The 24,897-nt window shown below is 45.0% G+C and overlaps 2 protein-coding genes across 10 annotated transcripts in view; one reads left to right on the forward strand and one right to left on the reverse strand.

Moving 5' to 3' along the window:
- The window catches only part of LOC308165161 (NACHT, LRR and PYD domains-containing protein 12-like), a 436,373-nt gene that overhangs the window by 398,560 nt on the left and 12,916 nt on the right, over positions 1-24,897 (forward strand). For 4 of the 5 annotated variants that reach the window (XM_080539274.1, XM_080539277.1, XM_080539275.1 and 1 more), the window contains exons 1-9: positions 18,703-18,748; positions 19,094-19,146; positions 21,698-21,772; positions 21,854-21,973; positions 22,596-22,697; positions 22,838-22,948; positions 23,244-23,354; positions 23,623-23,683; positions 24,734-24,833. In XM_080539274.1, coding sequence (XP_080395400.1) covers positions 21,759-21,772; positions 21,854-21,973; positions 22,596-22,697; positions 22,838-22,948; positions 23,244-23,354; positions 23,623-23,683; positions 24,734-24,833 — 619 coding nt within the window. In that variant the 5' untranslated portion in view covers positions 18,703-18,748; positions 19,094-19,146; positions 21,698-21,758. Of the gene's footprint in view, positions 1-18,702; positions 18,749-19,093; positions 19,147-21,697; positions 21,773-21,853; positions 21,974-22,595; positions 22,698-22,837; positions 22,949-23,243; positions 23,355-23,622; positions 23,684-24,733; positions 24,834-24,897 lie in introns of those variants that run through there. The other variant, XM_080539278.1, reaches the window with a different exon arrangement.
- Positions 1-24,897, reverse strand: part of LOC308165162 (NLR family CARD domain-containing protein 3-like) — a 469,264-nt gene that overhangs the window by 10,505 nt on the left and 433,862 nt on the right. For 3 of the 5 annotated variants that reach the window (XM_080539282.1, XM_080539280.1, XM_080539279.1), the window contains exons 5-9: positions 8,663-8,773; positions 6,982-7,042; positions 5,771-5,978; positions 3,635-5,402; positions 1,174-1,347 (exon numbers count right to left, since the gene is read on the reverse strand). In XM_080539282.1, the coding sequence (XP_080395408.1) occupies positions 1,174-1,347; positions 3,635-5,402; positions 5,771-5,978; positions 6,982-7,042; positions 8,663-8,773 (2,322 nt within the window). Of the gene's footprint in view, positions 1-1,173; positions 1,348-3,634; positions 5,403-5,770; positions 5,979-6,981; positions 7,043-8,662; positions 8,774-8,979; positions 9,082-9,231; positions 9,283-24,897 lie in introns of those variants that run through there. The other 2 variants (XM_080539281.1, XM_080539283.1) reach the window with 2 other exon arrangements.

The raw sequence follows: 24,897 nt of genomic DNA on the forward strand, positions 1-24,897 counted from the left end.
AATCCAAAATATTAACTCCCCTCCAACACTCATTGCTCTTCCAAGACAAAATACAAGACAGGAACGCATCACTAGATAAATTTCACGTGCACTTATCCCAGTTCCAGCTTACAAAAACAACTACGGTCAGGGATCATGTTTTCACACATACACTAAAACCTGGAATGAGATCCCATATTCCATTAGAGCAACAACCTCTCTCTCATATGTCAAACATATAAACACCATCTGAGGGAAGGACACACCTGCAACCACTGATCCAACTCACACACACCATCTCACTCACTCCACTTAAGTCCTCTCCTTTGTAGTTATTGTATAACTGTTTATGTTTTGCTGTTGTCTTGCTTCTGTGATTGTTCTCGTTTTAACTTTTTGTATTGTTGTGGGATTCTGTCTTTTTGTGCTGCAGAACAGGAACCAGTTTTAACTGAGTCAAACCAGCTTTAACTGAGTCACAACAGTCACAACCATTTTTAACATCTTTAACTACATCTTTAACAATTTAACATCTTACTACATTTTAACATCTTGTAGTGATCAACCAGTGCCCAGGGAAGCAAACTACAGACTCGTCAACTGAATGCACCACACCTGAGCCTCCTCCTTGGGAGTCACAGATAAGGAGGAGAGGAGACAGCACACGGGGGGAGGAGTGAACAGAACCAGTGTTGTGAGGGTGAGGGACGGTTTCCGGCACAGCAATTCTGTAGTAGAGGATATTGACGTGTGTTTGTCTGTTGCCAGGCTGGTCTGGGCCTAGCCCTTGGAGAGAAGGGGGAAAGAGACCCCCCACAGCCCATAGAGTGGAAGCTCCCTCTGATCCGTGCCTACAGAACCACCCCTGGTCACGGACCCACCCCGCACGCCTCCAAGGCCCGGAGGCCTTAGTGACTTATATTCTCTGGACCCTTAAAGGGCCAGGCAGAGACCTGAGGTGGACTTTTATTTCCCTGTGCTGATCATTCTTTAGTAAACACGCCCGTTGAGGCAGAACTGCTCCCTGTTGTCAGTGTCTGTTTCTACCTTATTATACCCGGTCCTACGTGGTGGTCACCACAATCTGTAATGTTACCTTTTATTTTTTTCATGTATAATAATACATCAGAAAAGAAAGAAAGAATATGTATAGTAAACGTGCAATACTGTATATTACCCAGTATGTCTACTCACCCCAGTGTCTCCAGTTTGCAGTGTGGACTCTCCAGTCCAGCAGAGAGCAGCTTCACTCCTGAGTCTTGTAGATTGTTGTGACTGAGGTGCAGCTCTCTCAGGTGGGAGGAGTTTGAGCTGAGAGCTGAGGCCAGCGCTTCACAGCATCTCTCTGTGAGGTCACATACCTGCAGCCTGAATAAGAATTCAATAAAATGATGCAATAAGTCCATAACAGTTCAGTGTAGCCTACAGTAATAATTACAATACTGATAAAAGATTGTACTCAGTGAGGTCAGCCCTTGACCTTGTTTCTTCTCTTAACAATGTCCTTTACATTGCTTCTCCATATGAGTAGTCAACACAAACATGTGTCACTAGAGGTACGATCGCTGGCTGTTTAATTTAAACTTTTTTAGATTTTCACAATGTAATAATTTATCAAAACCACATTAATAATCTAAAGAAGAATTTTACAAGCTCCGCCCACTTTGACACAAGCTCCGCCCACTTTGACACAAGCTCCGCCCACTTTGACACAAGCTCCGCCCACTTTGACACAAGCTCCGCCCACTTTGACTTAAGCTCCGCCCACTTTGACACAAGCTCCGCCCACTTTGACACAAGCTCCGCCCACTTTGACTTAAGCTCCGCCCACTTTGACACAAGCTCCGCCCACTTTGACACAAGCTCCGCCCACTTTGACACAAGCTCCGCCCACTTTGACTTATGCTCCGCCCACTTTGACACAAGCTCCGCCCACTTTGCCACAAGCTCCGCCCACTTTGACACAAGCTTCGCCCACTTTGACACAAGCTCCGCCCACTTTGACGTAAGCCACTCCCACTTTGACACAAGCTCCGCCCACTTTGACACAAGCTCCGCCCACTTTGACACAAGCTCCGCCCACTTTGACACAAGCTCCGCCCACTTTGACACAAGCTCCGCCCACTTTGACACAAGCTCCGCCCACTTTGACTTAAGCTCCGACCACTTTGACTTAAGCTCCGCCCACTTTGACACAAGCTCCGCCCACTTTGACACAAGCTCCGCCCACTTTGACTTAAGCTCCGCCCACTTTGACACAAGCTCCGCCCACTTTGACACAAGCTCCGCCCACTTTGACACAAGCTCCGCCCACTTTGACACAAGCTCCGCCCACTTTGACACAAGCTCCGGTACGATCGCTGGCTGTTTAATTTAAACTTTTTTTGATTTTTTAATATTCGTCAGCATGACCTAACTCTCTTTCTGACGCACGCACGCACACACATTTACACACACACACACACACACACACACACACACACACACACACACACACACACACACACACACACACACACACACACCTCGGCGGACCTAAATCTCTCACACAAACGTAGCCTAGCCCAAACTCTCTGATCATGTGATGGCAAGTTCAGGAGTTGGACTTTCTCTTGAAATAATATAATTTTTTTCCTCAAATGTCCTCAGAGAAAACGGCACCGAACTCGGTAACCCGCCCCATCTGGCAACGCTGTGCGCATGCGTGTCTATGCTTTTTTGCCTATCAAAATGATCACGTTCAGTAAACAGGCCGACTGCACTGTAACTACTCTGAATCACAGAGCGCATGCGCGAGGTCAACTCTCTTCTTGACAGATTTCCATTAGGAGAATGGGATAGATCTGTACAGCAGGGCAGCGGTTTTAAACCAGAACGATCTAACACACTGAGAGACAAACATTTAAATGCTTCTTTTATTAAAAGGCGTGGGCATGTGCCGCATTTATAGCTTATTATGACGGCTCGCCCATGGGTTAATACCGGTGGTATTCCAGTTTACTGGTAATCTGATCGTCATTACGATAACATAACTAAAGTTAATGAAGTTAATGTATTTGCTTTGTGTTTGGTTTGTGCAATGTTTTGCAATAAAAGTCAGGAAATGAAGGGATTATGTCCATGAGAGTTACATTTTAAGAAATAAAGACCTCCCTCTAATATAAGCCTCTCAATATTAGAGGATTTACGGTATCTAGGCCTACATTCTAGCTTTGTCTGAGTTTTTCATATGACCGGGTGTGTGTTGGTAATGTTTTTAACCCAGGAATGTGATGTTGATCAACTCTGTCCCCCGTTGACCTCTGTACACAGTTTAGTGTGTCTGATGTTTTGATGACACCCACTGGAAGAGAACTCTAAATTGTTGTTGTATGATTCTTTCATATGCGTGAGGGTGACAGGAAAAACAGACAGGAGTCATTTGGGGATTTTAATCCCTCCTACTGTAAAGAATGTAAACATCTGAACTTGTTGAATAAACACCACCTTTTCTGTCAAACCACCGCATATCCGTGTTGGATCGTTAATTGGAGAATTAGCTTTCATTCATCTTTTCTAAGGTTGTAGAAATGTCTTTTAATTGTTGGTACTAAACACAACACAGAGTCAACAGAGACATTCATAAACAACAAAAGCCAACAATTGAGATACTCACTTGGCTGTTCGTGAGACTCGGAACACTGGCAGTAGCCCCAGGAGACCCTCCTCTGAACTGGAGTAACGGTTGAGGTCAAATACATCCAAGTTGTCTTCACCAGTCAGCAACACAAAGACCACAGCTGACCACTGTGCAGGTGAGAGGTTGGCCCCTCTGAGACGTCCTGAGCTCAGGTAGTGTTGGATCTCCTTCACTAGAGAATGGTCATTCAGCTCATTCAGACAGTGGAACAGGTTGATGCACCTCTCTGGAGAGGGATTCTCCTGGATCTTCTCCTTGATGTACTTGACTGTTTCCTCATTGGTCTGTGAGCTGCTTCCTGTCAGTGTCAGAAGGCCTCGTAGGAGATTCTGATTGGACTCCAGTGAGAGGCCCAGGAGGAAGCGGAGGAACAGGTCCAGGTGTCCATTCTCACTCTGCAAGGCCTTGTCTACTGCACTCTTGTGGAGGTTGATGGTTGCTGTCTCTCTGATTGTGGGTGGTGTGTTCATAAGATTGGTATTGCTGTCGTTGAATGTGAGGAACACAAACAGAGCAGCAAGAAACTCCTGAACACTCAGATGCACAAAGCAGTACACTTTCCCTCGGTGCAGTCCAGACTCCTCCCTAAAGATCTGTGTGCACACTCCTGAGGACACTGCTTCTCCGACGTCAATGCCACACTCTCTCACTTCGTCCTCGTAGAAGATCAGATGTCCATTTTCCAGCTGTTTGAAGGCCAGTTTTCCCAGTGACAGAATGATCTCTTTGTCCCAGAGTGAATCTCTGTCATGGTCTCCAGGATACTTCACATTCCTCTGTACGGTCTGAAACACCAGGAAGTGGGTGTACATCTGTGTCAGAGTCTTGGGCATCTCCCCTCCCTCTGCTTCACCCATCAGTCTCTCCAGAGTAGTGGCTGAGACCCAACAGAACACTGGTATGTGGCACATGATGTGGAGACTCCTTGATCCCTCAACATGTGAGATGATTCTGTTGGCCATGTTCTCATCACTGATTCTCTTCCTGAAGTACTCCTCCTTCTGTGGGTTGTTGAACCCTCGTACCTCTGTCACCCGGTCAACACACTCAGGAGGAATCTGATTGGCTGCTGCAGGTCGGGAGGTCATCCAGAGGAGAGCAGAGGGAAGCAGATTCCCCTTGATGAGGTTTGTCAGCAGCACGTCCACTGAGGCTGACTCTGTGACATCACAACATCTCTTGTTGTTCTGGAAGTCTAGAGGAAGTCGACACTCATCCAGACCATCAAAGACAAACACAACTTTGTATTTGTCATAGTTGGAGATTCCTGATTCTCTTGTTTCCACATAGAAGTGATCGAGGAGTTCCAACAAACTGTAGTTTTTGCCGATGCATAAATTCAACTCTCTGAAAGGGAGTGAAAATATGAACTGGACATCCTGATTGGCTTCTCCTTCAGCCCAGTCCAAAATAGACTTCTGCACAGAGATTGTCTTTCCAATGCCAGCGACTCCCATGGTTAACACATTTCTGATTGGTGTGTCTTGTCCAGGTGAGGGTTTGAAGATGTCCTTGCATTTGATTGGTCTCTCTTCTGTAGCTGGTCTTCTGGATGCTGTCTGAATCTGTCTGACCTCATGTTCACTATTGACCTCTCCACTTCCACCCTCAGTGATGTAGACCTCTGTGAAGATCTCATTGAGATGTTTTGGGTTGCCTTGTTTAGCTATTCCCTCAAACACACACTGACACCTTCTCTTATGGTTGAGTTTTAGTTCAACTTGGCACAACAAAGCACATTCATCTGAGGGAACAAATAATACAGAAAATGTCCTTTAGTAGTCTAGTTGAGCAACTTGCAAACCTTTAACCTCATTTGCATAATCAGTAAATGCATGCGTGATACAGACAATGCTCTTCCATTGACCATTTCCAAACACAATCAGTGAATACATTCAAGAGTATGCAGTATGGTGGACATTCAGTATAACTGATGTCTTCACTGCTTTTCCTGTCTGTGTCCTTTCCTGTGTATCTATGGTGTAGTTATTGGTAGTTATTGGTGTTGGTAGTTATTGGTAGTTATTGGTAGTTATTGGTTAAGTTATTAGTAGTTATTGTTGTAGCATGTGTTGGCTGGGGATTAACAGACTAATAGTAGGAATCTCTTACTGTACTCCAGTGTGTCAGCGAGCTCCGTCTGGTTCATGGTTCTCAGCATGTGCAGTGTGATCTGTAGAGCCCCCTTCCTGGCCCCCATCCTCTGCCTCTCCTCCTCTCCATCCCCTCCCTGGTCCTCAGCACGTCCTGGGTGCAGGAGTCTGTTCTTATGCTTCTCCAGCTCCTCCTTGAAAAAGTCCACACCCTTCTGCTCAAGCAGCTGAAGAAGAAATGAAAACCGCTTTGAAATGAAAGTCAATGGACAAAATACATTATACTTGTGCATACTGTTTCACTTTAGAAGACCAGCATATTGTTAGGCTCCCCTCCTATATGTACCTTGGGATTGGGTTAGATGAAAAGGTAAATTATACTAATACTAACCCATTGACAAGCTGAAACTAAAGAGACCAAAAAACTAAAGTTGAAATTGGGTTTTTATTTCAGGAACAGGATTTTTCTTTTCAATGTCAATTACAAATTGTCTTATTTGAAACCCTAGTACCTTAACATTCTTGACACAGTATATCACGGTGCTTTAAGGTTCATTAATAATGCTCGATCACTCATCACTGTGAATGGTCTGCCAGGGGGCAATGGAGCTTTCTCTCCACCAGGAGGCTAAAGCACTGGTACACCTTTGTGTACAAAGCCTTGATAGGGCAACTCCCTCTGTGTCTCTGTTCCTTACTAGATCAGCCACTCAGTCCTAGTAGTGTTACTAGAACAGTATTCACACCCGCTGCTGTCCTTCTCTGTTCCTCAGGCTAGAACTGAGACAGGGAACATATATTTTTCCCATCATGCCCTTCATCCTGGAACACGCTTCAAACATTCTAAAGTTAGAGGAGTTAGTATCCTTGCCTGTTTTTAAGTCTCTGATCAACAACAATGTTTTTGATGCTGCAGTTGTTTTGTATTTCATAATGTGTTGGTAACTTGACATGTTGTCTTTTCTGTATATTTGTATTGTTGTAACATTTCATGTACACACTGCTACTTCCCTGTTTGTCTTCTTGTCAGATCACCCTCACAAAAGAGGTTTTATTTTTATTTGTTCCTACACTTTGAAGCCATTTCATGGACCCTGATTAATTCTACTGAAAATCTGATAACTTATTAGCCAAGACCCACCCTCACAGCTTACATTGAGCTGGGTCAATACTTTTGACTGGAAATTAATTTGACAGATGGTGGCTTTACAAATGTAAAACAAGACTCACCTCAAACACAGAGGACAGGTCAGGACCACTGGGGATCTCTGCCTCTGATCTGGGTCGGCTCCTGTGGAAATAAAACACCTTGCCTCAATGTTGGCATTGGGTCATATTCTCCTTGATGCTTTTGGTTGCTCAGAACACTATGTATCATTCATAGGTGTGCTCTGTTCCATAAACATTATTAGAGGTGGAAGTGTAACCAGATTGTCCATCCATAGATCACAGATGAGTAATGATGGTTATAATCATGCCTGGTTCTTTGGCATATGGGTTGTTGTTTACTCCACTCCACCAGGCTCGGGGCCGAGGGGCTACCCTTTTACCACCCCGAGACCTGGTTGAGGGGCTCACCCGGGCTATATTTCTGGACACCCCTCCAGAAGCCACGTCATCGTCTCGTCATCTAATACCGACAGACCATGCATCCCGTTGGGTGGGTGGTACACCGGGCAATCCAGGATAACATGGTCTGCGGTTTGGTCCTCTGCGCCACACTTGCACGACGCATTTGGGGCCAAGCCCCATCTGTGCATTGATGAGCGGAAACGCCCGACGCCGGTCCGGAGGCGATTGAGCCTCACCCAGGATAGCCTTGGCAAGTCCATCCTGAGGGGCTCAGGGCCGGCGACTGGGATGTGGTCACGGAGTTTGACGGTGTTTGCCTCCCACTCCGTGCGCCACATATAATCCGCCCATCCTGCCGCACTGATGTTAAGATCTCTGCATTGCTGCCTGAGATCCTGTGCGGCAGGCACAAATGGGTGTCTCGACTTGAGATGCCAGGAGGGCTCCGCTGTTATAGTGAGCCTATCATGGAGCAGATAGTTATTAAGCTACACGACCCGGCAGGTGAGACGTGCTGTGGCTCCCATGCGGCGGAGGCCTGCGGGCTGGATGCCTGCTAGAATGGGAAGGATGTCCACGGGGGTAGGACGCAGGCATCCTGTCACAATGCGCAAGGCTTCGTTTATAGGCGAGTCGATGAGGCGGGTGTGGGCACTGCGACACCATACTGGGGCGCAGTATTCACTGGTTGAATAAACGAGGGCTAGGGCTGCCGTGCGCAAGGTCCTTGCGCCGACGCCCCAGCCCGAGCCAACCAGTCGCTTCATCAACGCCACACAAGCTGTTAGCTTCTTGCGCAGTGACTCAAGGTGCCGGTGAAACGTGAGCGTCCTGTCCAATGTCACGCCGAGATAGACTGGCTCAGCGGAACATGGCAGGGGAGTTCCATCTAGGTGTACTCTAAGCTCACGTTTAGCCTCCCTGTTGTTAAGGTGGAAGGCAGCCGACACCGTCTGAACTCTAGGTTCACAACAAGTGAAAAACTTTGTGCGAACTGCGAATCACCAAGCGAATAGGGAGCATTCAGCATCCGTGCATGTTGAGGTGGCGTGGCAAATACCTTCTCGTGGTGCCCCCCGTAAGTAGCTAATGACTGCCAAAGGCAAAGCTAAAGGCAAGAAGCGAAACAAAGTTTGCCAACCAGGGCCCCTCACCCGGGCTGGTGTTCGGCAGCAGCCGGGGGAGAGGTCTGCTGACCTCGAACCCAGAATACTGCAGCTGAACACAGAAGGACTAACCCCCAGTAAGATCATGCCTGGTGAGGCAGCAGGGAATCCTTCACAGGTTCTTTACAGCATTAAAGGGATGTTAGAGGTTGTGAGGACTTGTGTGATATTACCTTTGTTCACTGTCAATGTTTTCTTTATGAAAAGTTAATGGAGGATCCATCGACCGATCACTCTTCATGGATACACAGCTGGGGGCAGAGCTGCATCCTGATTGGACAGTGCTGTAACGAAAGACAGGCTTTCAGTCTTTGACTCACCACGCACGCACGTACACACACATATACACACACACACACACACACACACACACACACACACACACTCAAACAGACACTCTCTCTCACACACACACACACACACACACACACACACATCTCCACATAGTGCATTGTACATGTAGAGGTTGTGAGGACTCGTGTGATATTACCTTTGTTCACTGTCAATGTGAAAAGTTAATGGAGGATCCATCGACCGATCACTCTTCATGGACACACAGCTGGGGGCAGAGTTGCATCCTGATTGGACAGTGCTGTAACAAAAGGCCGGCCCTCAATCTTTGACTCAACACACACACACAGACACGACACACACACACACACACACACACACACACACACACACCTTGTTCTGTCCAGTGCTTTTTACATGTAGAGGTTATTAGGTGAACACATGATATTACCTTGGCTCTGTGTCAAAGTTTCCTTTAGAAGAGTCCATGGCCTGATCTCTCTTCATGGACACACAGCTGGGCTCAGAGGAGCTGCATCCTGGCTGATCTGAGCTGGAATACAAATGTAGATAACTCACTCTATGAGTTAGAACATACACACACACACACACACACACACAGGTTTCTCTCTCTCCTCTCACCTCAACGGCTCCATGGTCAAATGATGTAGTGGCAGCCAGTCCCACACATCTGACTCCCCGGGTCACAGGAGAGGGTTGAATCAGCCTGAGAATCCACACAACGTGAATTTAATATAAAGACACCTACAGTACTCTCTCTCTCTCTCTCTGTCTCTCTCTCTCTCTCTCTCTCTCTCTCTCTCTCTCTCTCTCTCTCCACGCGGCCTGAGCGCCTTCCTCACAGTCTTCCTCACTAGTTCCAATCTTCACAGAGAGAAGCTTTATTGGTGTAATGAACTCCCACATGACTGGCTGTAACTCTTCAGTTCAAGAGTCCACAATCAGGTGTATCCCATGACACCTAGTGTACACACTCGGACAAGACACTGAACCACACAAGTGGAGACAGATCTAGAGTCATGTACACTAGGACCAGACACTGAACCACACAAGTGGAGACAGATCAAGAGTCATGTTCAATCAGACTGGCAGGCTAGTTAGTTCAGCTCACAGAAAACAACAATCTGATGCACCATAAGAGTGGGTGCTTGGATTGGATGTTCCATTGACGTTTCTGCACCACACAATAAACATGTCATCATTCTGATCATAAAACAACACTGTTGACAACAGCACACAAGGCTCAGACCTTTCCTAGGCTAGAGGATCTCTCCTTGTTCACACAGTAAACCTCTGCTACATCACTGCATTGTTCTCTTCAGTCAGGCCTGGCCATGGAGACATCTGAACCTGCTGTTTCATGTCCAGCTACAGCCATAGTCTAGTGTGCTATGTAGCCATAGTCTAGTGTGCTATGTAGCCATAGTCTAGTGTGCTATGTAGCCATAGTCTAGTGTACTATGTAGCCATAGTCTAGTGTACTATGTAGCCGTAGTCTAGTGTGCTATGTAGCCATAGTCTAGTGTACTATGTAGCCATAGTCTAGTGTACTATGTAGCCATAGTCTAGTGTACTATGTAGCCATAGTCTAGTGTACTATGTAGCCGTAGTCTAGTGTGCTATGTAGCCATAGTCTAGTGTACTATGTAGCCATAGTCTAGTGTACTATGTAGCCATAGTCTAGTGTGCTATGTAGCCATAGTCTAGTGTGCTATGTAGCCATAGTCTAGTGTACTATGTAGCCATAGTCTAGTGTACTATGTAGCCAATCTGAAGCCAGGATCACAAGTGACTCATTAGTCTGAACAGCATCTGTCTGCATCATCCTATCACCTTCCCAGATGTCTAATAGCCTATGGAGCTGTCAGATTACCATGTATTTACAAAGAGATGAAGTGTTTACATTTGATCTTTTTCATTTTTATGACATACACTTTATTGCATGTGAGATATGAGGGACAACAATTTCAAGACGTTTTGATTCAAAGTTTTAAATGGTTTTAATGTCATCTCCCATGTGTAGTTACGTAACTGAGAGTCAAGACAGGTGAAATGGGAACATAACCACACCTTAGCAACAAACACGTAACAACTTTGACCTTTGAGAGTCTCAGAGTACAAGTATCTTGGTATCTGATTGATCATAAACTTCAATTTAAGTATCATATTGATAGCCTTGTCAGCAAGCTGCGTCAGAAGGTTGGCTTTTTGTACAGAAACAAATCCTGTTTACCCATGTAATGCAGGAAAATAATTGTTGAAGCAACTTTCCTGTCTGTCTTGGACTACGGTGATGTGATCTATAGACATGCTGCGTCTTCAACGCTAAAACCACTTGACTCAGTCTGTCACTCTGCCCTTAGATTTATCACAGGTGCTGATTACAACACTCACCATTGTCTTTTATATAACATGGTTGATTGGTTATCCCTGGAAATGAGGCGAAATAGGCATTGGTATCTGTTTATTTATAAGCCGCTTCTTGGGAATTTGCCACCCTACATTTCTGTACTGTTACATCAGAGTCCTGGCCCTTACCTCACCTGATCTAATGACTGGCTGCTCTAAAGGTCTCCTGTATGCCTACAGAACATGGAAAGACTGCCTAGCATCTGTCTGCATCATCCTATCACCTTCCCAGATGTATAGTAGCCTATGGAGCTCTCAGATTACCATGTATGTACAGTATAAAGAGATGAAATGTTCACATTCTCCTTCTCCCCCTCCCTCCCTCTCTCTCCCCCTCCCTCCCTCTCTCTCTCCCTCCCTCCCCCTCCCTCCCTCTCTCTCTCTCTCTCCTTGTTTACACTGAATCTTAGAACAGTCATTCCTGATCAAATACAGTAGTTGGAGCAATTATGTACATTATCAATATACCATAAGTACAGCTGCAAACTCACAGAAGTTCCATGAGAACATTTATTTTAATATTTGTTATTTATTACCTTTATTTAACCAGGAATTTAACCAGGAATAAAAACTAATTGAGATTAAAAATCTATTTTACAAGAACGTCCCGGCCTAGACAGGCAACAGCACAACTACAGGGTTACATACATAAAACAAACATAAAACAAACATGAAACAAACATTTGCACTTACCTTTTGTGAATGGTTGTCGCCCACTGCCTTCTACAGTCTGCCTCGTTCTAATCTGGGAACCCAGAATGGAGTGACTCTAGTCGAGTTCTAACCTTGATCAGAGAGACTTTACCATCTTGAGTTAATCATCAACTCATGGCTGAATGAGTCTGTTACTTAACTCTTAGTTCAGGAGTTCATAATCAGATATGCCCCTATAAATATAATAATGATTACAGATATACCCCTGGATTCATGCTGGCATTAGTGGCCCAAGGAAAAATAGGTGCAGACAAAAGCTGCTATTAAAATACAACATGATGAAGAAAAGGAATCACTCATATTGACATTGCAAATGAATGTGCAATAACACTATGTGCAATATGACAACCCTAGTCGTCTATCTGTACAGTATAGTATAGTGGATAGTGTACATAGCCTTTATTTATGTAAACCAGCTCCTTCCCTTGTTGTGTTTTTTTTTCTTTCTTTTTTTTCTTTCCTAGCACCAGGGGAGCCCCCCCTCCTAAATTTCGTTGTTTGGTACCTGTACTATAGCAATGACAATAAAGGCCATTCATTCATTCATTCATTCATTCCATATGCACAGATACTTTAAGCCACACATGAAGTACTCTCTCTATCCCTATCCATCTCTCTCTCTCTCTCTCTCTCTCTTCCCTGCACTAAGCACCTTGTACTGTATTGTTGTTTTGTTTGTATTGTGGATTATGTTGTTGTGTGTGATACTACAGAGAGAGACGAGGCTGAATTTCATTGTATTAATACATATGACAATAAACTTGAACTTGAACTCTCTTCTTTCGTCCCTTTCTCTCTTTCTCTCTGTCTCTCTGTCTCTCTTCACACAGCGCCTTCCTCACAGTCTTCCTCACTAGTTCCTATTTTCACAGAGAGTAGCTTTATTGGTGTATGACACGACTGTTACCCTGCTCACAGTGTCACCATGTATTGATAGAGATTAAATGTTTACATTGAATTTTTATTACATATGATTTATTACATGTGAGACATGAGGGTCAACAATTTCAAAATGGTTTGATTCAAAGTTTTAAATGTTTTTAATGTCATCTCCCATGTGTAGTTATGTAACTGAAAGTCAAGACAGGTGAAATGGGAACATATTATTATTATTATATTATTATTATTATTATTATTATTATTATTATTATTATAACCACACCTTAACAACAAACACCATAACAACTTTGACCGTAGCCCGCTCTGCCGGTTGTGAACGGTACAGATTAATTATACAGGTGAATAAATACGACTATCATTCACTCTGGAACGCTCTCCCCAACCACATCAGACAGGCCAACACCCTGCCAACATTTAAACAGGCCCTCAAAACCTCTTCAAGCTCGCCTTCACCAGTTAACCCTCTCCCCCCCTCCCCTTCCCATGTGTCCCCAGCACTACCTCAATTAGGCCCCTATACTTTCTTCTATTTACCTTTTGTTTCTTTTTATTATTACTACTCGATCTTTTCAGTTTGTAAAGCGTCTTTGAGTGTCTAGAAAAGCGCTATATAAGTCATAAGTTACTATTATTATTATTAATCTTTCACCATTGATAGACAATGTGCAAAAATGAAAGGAGACAACTGAAGGTCCAGGGCTGAACAATGTTCTCATAAATTAACCCTCAATGTAAAAAAATGTAATGTCATGATCTTTTGCACCAAAAACAAGTGCTACTCCAAAGATGACGCTAAAATATCAATCAATGGAACCATCATTATTCAAGTTCAACATACTAAATTCCTAGGTGTCATTGTTGACGAAGGTTTAACCTGGAATAATCACATCGATCATGTGTGCAAGAGATCCATGAAGATGCTTGGTATAATGAGAAGGGTCTGCCCCCTGATCCACTCCTCTGCTCACTTAACCTTGTACTATAGCTTCTTATTTCCTTACATCAACTACTGTAATATAGTCTGGGCTGCTACTTATCCTTCATACCTCAACAAATTACTTGTTATCCAGAAGAGGTTCCTAAGGATGATCTCTCAGATTTGAACCATCTGCACCACTATTTAGGAAATATTCATTATTACCCATCAATAAACTGAATATTTTTCAAACATGCTTATTCATACACAAATTCATCAACAACAAGCAAGATCTTCCTTCTACTTTCCATTGTTTCTTTATTTTCTCATCCGACATCCACTCTTATCCAACAAGATTTAATAATGACCTCCACTTACCTTTCTGTCGAACTTCTAGCCACCAATTCAACATTTGTTACCGAGGTCCGAGAATATAATAATAAGGAACACCTTGAGCTCGCCACTGAGATCAACACCTCGATCGGCTTTCAGAAAGCAACTGAAAAAATATCTAATCTCGTTATGAGCTGTTTAGATAGATAGATAGATAGATAGATAGACTTTATTTGTCATTGTTACAGTACAGGTACCAAACAACGAAATTTAGGAGGGGAGGCTCCCCTGGTGTTTAAGAAAGGAAAAAGAAACACATTTTGGAAAAAGCATAGATGCATAAAATCACAAGAAGATAAAGAGCTGGTTTACATCAATAGAGGCTATGTACACAATCCACTGTACTATACTGCACAGATAGTCAACTAGGGTTGTCATATTGCACAAGAAAGTATTTTTTCACATTTTTTAAAAGTGTCACAGTTTGCAGGCTTGAAAATGTACATGTTTGTGCCTCAGCACTAGCTGCCATTACAATCCGTCCGGACTTGTCCTGGGCCCAGAACTTAGGCCTTTTCTGTGTTCAGGGCCTTGACGGCCCTGTGGTAGAAGCAGTTCTTCAGTCTGTTTGTCTTAGCGGCCGGGGTCCTGTACCTCCTGTTCGAGGGCAGCTTGACAAAGTGTTCGTGCCCAGGGTGGGTCGGGTCCTTGGAGATCTTGGAGGCCCTCCTGAGACAGCGTGTTTCGTACAGCTTCTCCAGAGAGGGGAGGGTGGCGCCGGTGATCCCCTGTGCTGTTCTCACGACTCTCTGTAGATCGTTTCTCTCCGCTGCCGTGCAGCTGTGGTACCAGTTGGAGATGCCGAAGGTGAGGATGCTCTCCACTGCGCCGTGGTAGAAGGCCACCAGCATCTCCTGCTTGCTGTGTTGTTTCTTGAGGCATCTCAGGGTGTATAGCCGCTGTTGTGCCCTCTTGATGGTGCCTTTAGTGTTGTCCTTCCAGGCCAGGTCATCCCGTATGATGTGTCCCAGGAAACGGAGGTTTGAGACCATCTCTACGCTCTCTCCGTCGATGAGCAGGGGCAGGATCTCGGACTTTTTCCTCCTGTAGTCTACGATGAGTTCCTGGGTCTTTGACTTGTTTAGCAGCAGGTTGTTTACCTTGCACAGCTTGCTCAATTGCTCTACCTCATCCCTGTACGCCGCCTCGTCCCCCCCCGAGATACATCCCACCACGGTGGTGTCGTCTGCAAACTTTACGATGTAGTTGCTGGGGTGGATGGGGGTGAAGTCGTGGGTGTAGAGGTTGTAGAGGATGGGGCTTAGCACGCAGCCCTGGGGTGACCCAGTGCTGAGGCTGAGGGCTGTGGAGGTGTGGGGGCCCACCCGCACCCTCTGGGGGCGGTTGGTCAGGAAGTCCTTGATCCACGCACATATAGAGTGTGATAGACCCAGGTCTAGTAGTTTGGTCACTAGCCTGTCTGGAAGGATGGTGTTAAAGGCGGAGCTGAAGTCCACGAAGAGCAGTCTCGCGTAGCTGTTTCCCCTCTCCAGGTGGGATAGAGTGGCGTGGAGAGTCGTCGCTATGGCGTCCTCTGTGGACCTGTGGGCTCTGTAGGCGAACTGGTATGGATCCAGGTTGGGCGGGAGGCGTGTGAGTATGTGGGCCCGGACTAGTTTCTCGAAGCACTTCATGATGATTGGTGTGAGTGCCACCGGGCGGTAGTCGTTTAGGCAGCTCACCGTGCTTTTCTTCGGGACTGGGATGATAGTTGAGGTTTTCAGGCAGGGTGGGACGGTGGCCTGGGACAGGGACTGGTTAAAGATGTTGGTGAAGACCCCGGCCAGCTGGTCGGCGCAGTCTCTCAGCACCCGTCCCAGGACGCCATCCGGCCCCGAGGCTTTCCTGGGGTCCACCGCCTTCAGTACGCGTCTCACCTCGTGCTCTGTGAGGGTGAGGCTGCTGAGAGCTGGAGAGAGTGGTGTCTGTGTTGTGGTTACCTCCGTTCGCCCCTCGTCGAACCGGGCGTAGAAGGTGTTCAGCTTTCCCGCCAGCAGGGGGTCGTCCTCTGCGGCTGTGAGCCTGTTGGCTCTGAAGTTTGTCATCTGCTGAACCCCCTGCCACATCCGCCTGGAGTCGTTGCTCAGGAGGCATTCCTCAATCTTCTCTCTGTGCTCTGCCTTGGCCGCTTTGATGCCGCGCTTTAGGTTGGCCCTGGTGGAGCTGTACAGCGGTGTGCGCTTTCCTGCGAAGAAGGCGTTGTCCCTCTCATTTAACAGTTTTTGGACCTTCCCAGTCATCCATGGCTTCGTGTTGGGGTAGACCCGTTTATTCTATATTGTAGTGCTTTTCCCGTTGAAAGGTGGGCAAGATGGAAATCTATGTTTATTTGTTTTACTAATCTTACTATCCTTGTATCTATATATTTTCAGTTTTTTTGTTTTGTTTTGTTTTTGTCTTGTGTGTTTGTATGCTATCCTACCTTTCTGCCCGATGGATATGATTTTGTTTGTGGTTTCTTTTCTCCTATTGACGTGCAGTAAGTGTCCCTTGCTTTTTAAACATTGAAACATTGATATTGACGTGGAGTGGAACTCTGTACAAGCCTTCTGGGCTTCGTTCCCTCCTTGCACAATTTCTTGTGTGCTAAATAAACAAAACCAAATAGTGATCCAACTGGTTCAGAGGCTGGAGGCTCTTGTGCTCTTGTGTCTATCAACTGTATAACGAGTCCTCTGCTGCCCCTTAGTGGTGGAGAAACACCCATCCCCAAATCACACACGTGACGTAATGCACCATGACGTATTCCAGCAGGCCTATAGAAGCCACGGTGGGTCTCGACGTCAATGACAACTCAGACATCTGACCTCACTGCTGGAAACAAGCTGTTCATCCTCAGTATTCATTGTTTTCGGGTGTGAAAGGCAATGACAACAGGTCACAGATCTGTATGTGCAAGACTATCCTCTAACAAAGGCGATTGTCCAACTATATTTTTTCCTGGAAAGATGCCATTGTAGGATGAAGGTTTGTAGGACCGTCCTATAATTAGATCAGATTCAGCCTTTTTGTTATTGCACACAATACAACAAGATGTATTTTTTGTTCTAGGCACAGGGTCAGACATAGTTAGCGCCCCTGGAGCAATTAGGGGCTAAGTACCTTGCTCAAGGGCACAACGGCAGTGGTAGGCACCTTAGATATGATGCCAGCAGCAGCCCTCCACCAGCTCACATGCAGCTCCCTCCTGAGAAATGATTTGGTATCAAAGAGGCAGTGTCAGCCATGATCAAAAGTATAATAATGTTGATAGGCCTAATAATAATAATAATCATATGAAAATGGATTATCCATTGTTCAATGCATACAGGAAGGCCTACTATTATCAGTACTGATAGGCTACTTTCAATAGTTTTATGATCAAAAGTGTTAATTGATTAATCATCTTAATTATCAAAGACATATCATGGCACGTGCGGTTCCCTGGTAGTCACACCTCTGCTACTGTGACATCACCTGACATGCCTTTATGACATCACCTGACATGCCTTTATGACATCACCTGACATGCCATTATGACATCGCCTGACATGCCTTTATGACGTCACCTGACATGCCTTTATGATGTCACGGTCAGATATTTATCTCTGCTTAGACGTGGAGGAAATGTATCTGCGGTTAACACACCTTTAACTGTTACTATATGTGGCATACAGGAAAATGAAAACAAAAGAAAACTAGTCATGCATTGTAATACCTTGGTAATAACTAGGTAACGGCAACAATAACTATTTGACAACGCCACCCTCGCACTGAAGGGGTGAGGGACCCTCAGGTTTGTTACGGCTACGTTCCCCGCTAGGACGGGTCCTGAATGAACTGGACCAGAGGCTGGTGTCTCAAACATACCAGTACTTTATTACAATATAAACATAACAGGTAGCAAGAATGGAAAACAATAACCACTAAAAGGGTGTAGGCCTATAGCAGGGCAAGAGCACAGGGGGCTACTAGGAGGGGTAGAGGGGGGCCGGGGTTGGACGTTGCCCTGGAGGGTAGGCACAGACGTGAACCGTTGCTTAAGGGTGCGTACAAGCACAGCAAATGGTGTAGGATCTGTACAGCTAAAAGCTAGGGGTTCTGAGTGGGTAATACACAGCGCACCAATCCTTCCTCGCCAGCCACATGGAGGTCTGTGGGAAATACGTCAACACTAAGATTTAAAATGGACAGAGTAGAGACAAACCAAAATAGAAATAACATTGTATTCAAAAAGAAATAAACGAGGGAGAGTGGGGGAGGGGGGGGTCATAAAAGATCAATCTAAATGTAAAACAGTTTCAGCAACTAAAGTCAAGAGACAGCCTTCTGATTGGCTGTCTCTCTCTCTCTCTCTCTCTCTCTCTCTCTCTCTCTCTCTCTCTCTCTCTCTCTCTCTCTCTCTCTCTCTCTCTCTCTCTCTCTATGAAGTCACGTGGTTTACAAGAAGCCCGCAGTCTGCAGCTGCACTACCTGCCTGTGGCCAGCAGGGGCAGTGCTGCTTACAGGCGTTTAGCTGTGGAGCACGAGAACTATTGACATGTTAAGTTAGTTTCGTTTGTGATATTTCTCCTGCGTGTTTCCTCTGCGTCCATTTTACATTCTGTGTCGAGGAGCAATAAACTATCCACAAAAAGTAAGTGATATTGTGTGTAAGTGTGTGTATGTGTGTAGGCTATAGGGTTGAAGTCAGTGATATTGTGTGTAAGTGTGTGTAGGCTATTGTTATTACATCATAGGTGTAACTCCATTTGCTGTATTTGATATTGGATGTTGGTGTCAAATAATGAAGTGGAAAGGATGTGCGTGTTTTAAAGACATATTTGATCTAAAACAGTATGTATATATATTTAAATAATTATAATAGATTTTATATTGTTGTAATTAAGATCTGAATTTAATTAATAGATTAGATTAGATTAGATTAGATTAGATTCAACTTCATTAGATTAGATTAGATTCAACTTCATTGTCATTGCAGAGTACAAGGCCCAGACAACGCCCTCAGACCCCTGGCTGTGATCACCATTATGGGTAAGTTCTGTATACTGTCCAGTCCTGGGTTAGGGTTATATAAGTTCTGTATACTGTCCAGTACTGGGTTAGGGTTATATAAGTTCTGTATACTGTCCAGTCCTGGGTTAGGGTTATATAAGTTCTGTATACTGTCCAGTACTGGGTTAGGGTTATATAAGTTCTGTATACTGTCCAGTACTGGGTTAGGGTTATATAAGTTCTGTATACTGTCCAGTACTGGGTTAGGGTTATATAAGTTCTGTATACTGTCCAGTACTGGGTTAGGGTTATATAAGTTATGTATACTGTCCAGTCCTGGGTTAGGGTTATATAAGTTCTGTATACTGTCCAGTACTGGGTTAGGGTTATATAAGTTCTGTATACTGTCCAGTCCTGGGTTAGGGTTATATAAGTTCTGTATACTGTCCAGTACTGGGTTAGGGTTATATAAGTTCTGTATACTGTCCAGTACTGGGTTAGGGTTATATAAGTTCTGTATACTGTCCAGTCCTGGGTTAGGGTTATATAAGTTCTGTATACTGTCCAGTACTGGGTTAGGGTTATATAAGTTATGTATACTGTCCAGTCCTGGGTTAGGGTTATATAAGTTCTGTTTACTGTACAGTACATTTACGCTAGCGATATTTGTAAGCAATACCATATTGACTTGTCAAGGCGTCTGTTTTGGGTTCATACTTGTGGCACTTTTGCACAGGCTGTGTGTGTCTTCAAGGCCTATAAGTTCTACTGAAGGTCTTTATGGTCTTCTGATTATTTGAGTGTTGAGAATGAGTCATTCCTTATTCTTATCAAGGCCGCCTTGGCAGTCTGGTAGTTTCAGCCACAGGTTGTAGAATGTTTGTATTGACAGGCGTAGGTACAGGATCCGCGCGCGTCAGTTCCACGCAGTCTGTCTACACGCCACACACACGCCAGGTGCACGTAGAATATTGATAACTACATGAATAAACAATCTAGTTCCAATCGATCGACTTAACATACAGCCTACGTTTATGGATTCAGTTCAGGTGTGTTTGGTTTGTTTATTGTTTATTGTTTCTATCAGTGGTGTTGACACATAACCGGTGCAGGGCCTGTTATGTGTCACAGTGGCATTGCTGTTCCATTGCATCTTCCCCTGAAGTCCACAAAGAGCAGTCTCGCGTAGCTGTTCCCCCCCTCCAGGTGGGATAGAGTGGAGTGGAGAGTCGTCGCGATGGCGTCCTCTGTGGACCTGTGGGCCCTGTAGGCGAACTGGTATGGATCCAGGCTGGGCGGGAGGAATGTGACTATGTGGGCCCGGACCAGTTTCTCGAAGCACTTCATGATGATTGGTGTGAGTGCCACCGGGCGGTAGTCGTTTAGGCAGCTCACCGTGCTTTTCTTCGGGACTGGGATGATTGTTGAGGTTTTCAGGCAGGGTGGGATGGTGGCCTGGGACAGGGACTGGTTGAAGATGTTGGTGAAAACCCCGGCCAGCACCCGTCCCAGGACGCCGTCCGGCCCTGAGGCTTTTGTGGGGTCCACCGCCTTCAGCACGCGTCTCACTTCATGCTCTGTGAGGGTGAGGCTGCTGAGAGCTGGAGAGAGTGGTGTTTGTGTTGTGGTTACCTCCGTTCGCCCCTCGTCGAACCGGGCGTAGAAGGAGTTCAGCTCTTCCGCCAGCAGGGGGTCGCCCTCAGCGGCTGAGAGCCTGTTGACTCTGAAGTTTGTCATGTGCTGAACCTGTGTGCTGTTACAGTGTTGTTTGTTGTTAAGGTGTGGTTATGTTCCCATTTCACCTGTCTTGACTCTCAGTTACGTAATTAAACATGGGAGATGACATTAAAACCATTTAAACATTTGAATAAAAACCTTTTGAAATTGTTGACCCTGATGTCTCACATGGAATAAAGTGTATGTCATAAAAATTAAAAAGATCAAATGTAAATGTTACGGTACATGTGGGAAACTAGGGTTAGGGTTAGGTGCTAGGGTGACTTGGTACATGCTGGCATGTCTAACCCTAACCCTAACCTTAACCCTAACCCAGCCTGATTGAACATGACTCTGTCTCCACTTGTGTGGTTCAGTGTCTTATCCTAGTGTGTAATAATAATAATAATACATTTATTTTATAAGGCGCCTTTCATGGCACTCAAGGTCGCCGTACAACACATTTAAAAACAGTTCCAAAATCCAAAATACATAGAAATATACAGTATAAACATAGCTAGCAGCAGAGCAGCACGGGAACAGTAAATCAACAGGGATACGCCTGCGTGTACAGGTGTCATATTGCAGGGGATGTATCTGATTGTGGACTCTTGAACTGTGAGCGGAGTAGCAGCCAGTCATGTGGGAGTTCATTACACCAATAAAGCTTCTCTCTGTGAAGATAGGGACTAGTGAGGAAGACTGTGAGGAAGGCGCTAAGGCCGTGTGGAGAGAGAGAGAGATACAGAGAAAGAGAGAGAGATACAGAGAGAGAGAGAGTGAGAGAGAGAGAGAGAGAGAGAGAGAAAGACACAGAGAGAGAGAGTACTGTTTGTGTGTCTTTATATTAAATTCACGTTGTGTGGATTCTCAGGCTGATTCAGTCCTCTCCTGTGATCCAGGGAGTCAGATGTGTGGGACTACATCATTTGACCATGGAGCCGTTGAGGTGAGAGGAGAGAGAGAAACCTGTGTGTGTGTGTGTGTTGTTTGTGTTGTTACTGATGTATGTCCTGTTGTGATGTCCCAGGGGTCTCAGCAGCAGGAAGAGGAGGAGCCACAGCAGAGGACACAGCCCAGGCAAGAGGAGGAGAGAGGGAGGAGGAGAGAGAGAGAAGGACAAGACCAAGGACAGGTCAGATAAACAAAGGTAAACTTTTTTCCAATGTACTCTCACACACCCACACACACACACCCCCACACACACACACACACACACACACACACACACACACATACACACACACAATACAAGTCGTATCAAAAGAGTAGATATTGAGAGATGTCAGGAGGGAGAGAGACAGGTTCGATTCCGTCCGTCTGTCTGTCCATCCATCCATCCATCCATCTGTCCATCCATCCATCCATCCATCTGTCCATCCATCCGTACATCCATCCATCTGTCCATCCATCCGTCCATCCATCCATCCATCCATCTGTCTGTCCTTCCCTCCACATCCCCAAGTAGTCAGGCAGCTTGTATGTGATTATGTGAGTTGTAATGTTACAGTACATCCTACAGTGTACCAGACCTGATGTCTTCAGCTGCCACTGGTGATCTCCTGGCCCCAGGTGCATTCTGGGCCAGTAGCAGCCCAGCACGCTCACAGTCCCGCCTCTGTAACTCACTCAAAGCTTGTCTCAAAGGGGTTCACACCAACGTCTGGGATGATCGGCAAAAAGGCTGAAATCAGTCTTTGTGTGTGTGTGTGTGTGTGTGTGTGTGTGTGTGTTCTAACTCATAGAGTGAGTTATCTACATTTGTATTCCAGCTCAGATCAGCCAGGATGCAGCTCCTCTGAGCCCAGCTGTGTGTCCATGGAGAGAGATCAGGCCATGGACTCTTCTAAAGGAGACTTTGACACAGAGCCAAGGTAATATCATGTGTTCACCTAATAACCTCTACATGTAACATGCACTAGACAGAATGTGTGTGTGTGTGTGTGTGTGTGTGTGTGTGAGAGAGTGTGTGTGTGTGTTGAGTCAAAGATTAAAGGCCTGTCTTTTGTTACAGCACTGTCCAATCAGGATGCAGCTCTGCCCCCAGCTGTGTATCCATGAAGAGTGATTGGTCGATGGACCGTCCGATACATTTTCATAAAGAAAACATTGACAGTGAACAAGGGTAACATCACACGAGTCACAACCTCTAACATCCCTTTTGTGTACGGTGGTCAGATGTGTCTTGGCTGGTAGAGGCCGAGAGCCCTGTTTGTTTGTTTAAGCGATGTTGATTTGAGTGGAGCTCAAAAGCTCAAGGGGTCAGATTAACCAGCTGGATCTGTAAATAAGGATTTTGGTTATATTTGAGCCAACCTGTAAAGTAGGATTAGGTGTGTGTGTGTGTGTGTGTGTGTGTGTGTGTGTGTGTGTGTGTGTGCTTGAAGATTGAAAGATTGAAGGCCTGTCTTTTGTTACAGCACTGTCCAATCAGGATGCAGCTCTGCCCCCAGCTGTATATCCATGAAGAGTGATTGGTCGATGGACCGTCCGATATATTTTCGTAAAGAAAACGTTGACAGTGAACAAAGGTAATATCACACGAGTCACAACCTCTAACATCCCTTTAATGCTGTAAAGAACCTGTGAAGGAATCCCTGCTGCCTCACCAGGCATGATTATAACCATCATTACACATCTGTGATATATGGATGGACAATCTGGTTACACTTCCACTTCTAGTAATGTTTATGGAACAGAGCACACCTCTGAATGATACAAAGTGTTCTGAGTAAACAAAAGCAACAAGGAGAATATGACACAATGCCAACATTGAGACAAGGTGTTTTATTTCCACAGGAGCCAACCCAGATCAGAGGCAGAGATCCCCAGTGGTCCTGACCTGTCCTCTGTGTTTGAGGTGAGTTTTGTTTTACATTTGTAAAGCCACCATCTGTCAAATTAATTTCCAGTCAAAAGTATTGTCCCAGCTCTTGTTTGTAAGCTGTGAGGGTCTTGGCTAATGAGGTATCCGATTTTCAGTAGAATTAATCAGGGTTCTTGCAATGGCTTCAAAATGTAGGAACAAATACAATATTGTATTTATTTATGTAACCTTTATTTAACCAGGTAAGATCCATTGAGGTTAAAACCTCTTTTGCGAGGGTGACCTGACAAGAAGGCACACAGGGAAGTAGCAATGTGTACATGAAATGTTATACAAATATACAGCAAAGACAATTATGTCAAGTTACCAACACATTATGATATACAAAACAACTGCAGCATCAAAAACATTGTTGTTGATCAGAGACTTAAAAACAGGCAAGGATACTAACTCCTCTAACTTCAGAATCTTTGAAGTGTGTTTACAGGATGAAGGGCATTATGGAAAATATATACAGTATGTTCCCTGTCTCAGTTCTAGCCTGAGGAACAGACAAGGACAGCAGCGGGTGTGAATACTGTTCTAGTAACACTACTAGGACTGAGTGGCTGATCTAGTAAGGAACAGAGATACAGAGGGAGTTGCCCTATCAAGGCTTTGTAGACAAAGGTGGACCAGTGCTTTAGCCTCCTGGTGGAGAGAGAGCTCCATTGCACCCTGGCAGGCCATTCACAGTGATGAGTGATCTAGCATTATTAATGAATCTTAAAGCACCATGATATACTGTATCAAGAGCTGTTAAGGTACTAGGGCTTCAGACAAGATCATTTCTAACTGATATTGAAAAAAAGGATGTGTCCCTAAAATAAAAACCCAATTTCAACTTTAGTTTTTTGGTCTCTTTAGTTTCAGCTTTTCATTGTGCTATTTAAAATGTAGCTTTTTATCTAACCACATCCCAAGGTACTTATAGGAGGGGACCCTAACAATATGCTGAGATAATATCAAATCTGCATACAGTTCAAAAGAAAGTTCATTTATTTTTTCCATTGACTTGAGAAGTGGTTTTCATTTCTTCTTCAGTTGCCCGAAGAGGATGAGAGGCAGAGGGTGGGGGCCAGGAAGGAGGCTGGACAGATGCTGAGAGCCATGAACCAGATGGAACTCACTGTCACACTGGAGAGTGAGAGCTTCCTACTATTAGTCTGTCACATGACGAGTTCTACTGAATATCAATCATGTGACTA

Source organism: Nansenia antarctica (assembly GCF_963989245.1).
Source record: "Nansenia antarctica genome assembly, chromosome: 9".
NCBI lineage: Eukaryota > Metazoa > Chordata > Actinopteri > Argentiniformes > Microstomatidae > Nansenia > Nansenia antarctica.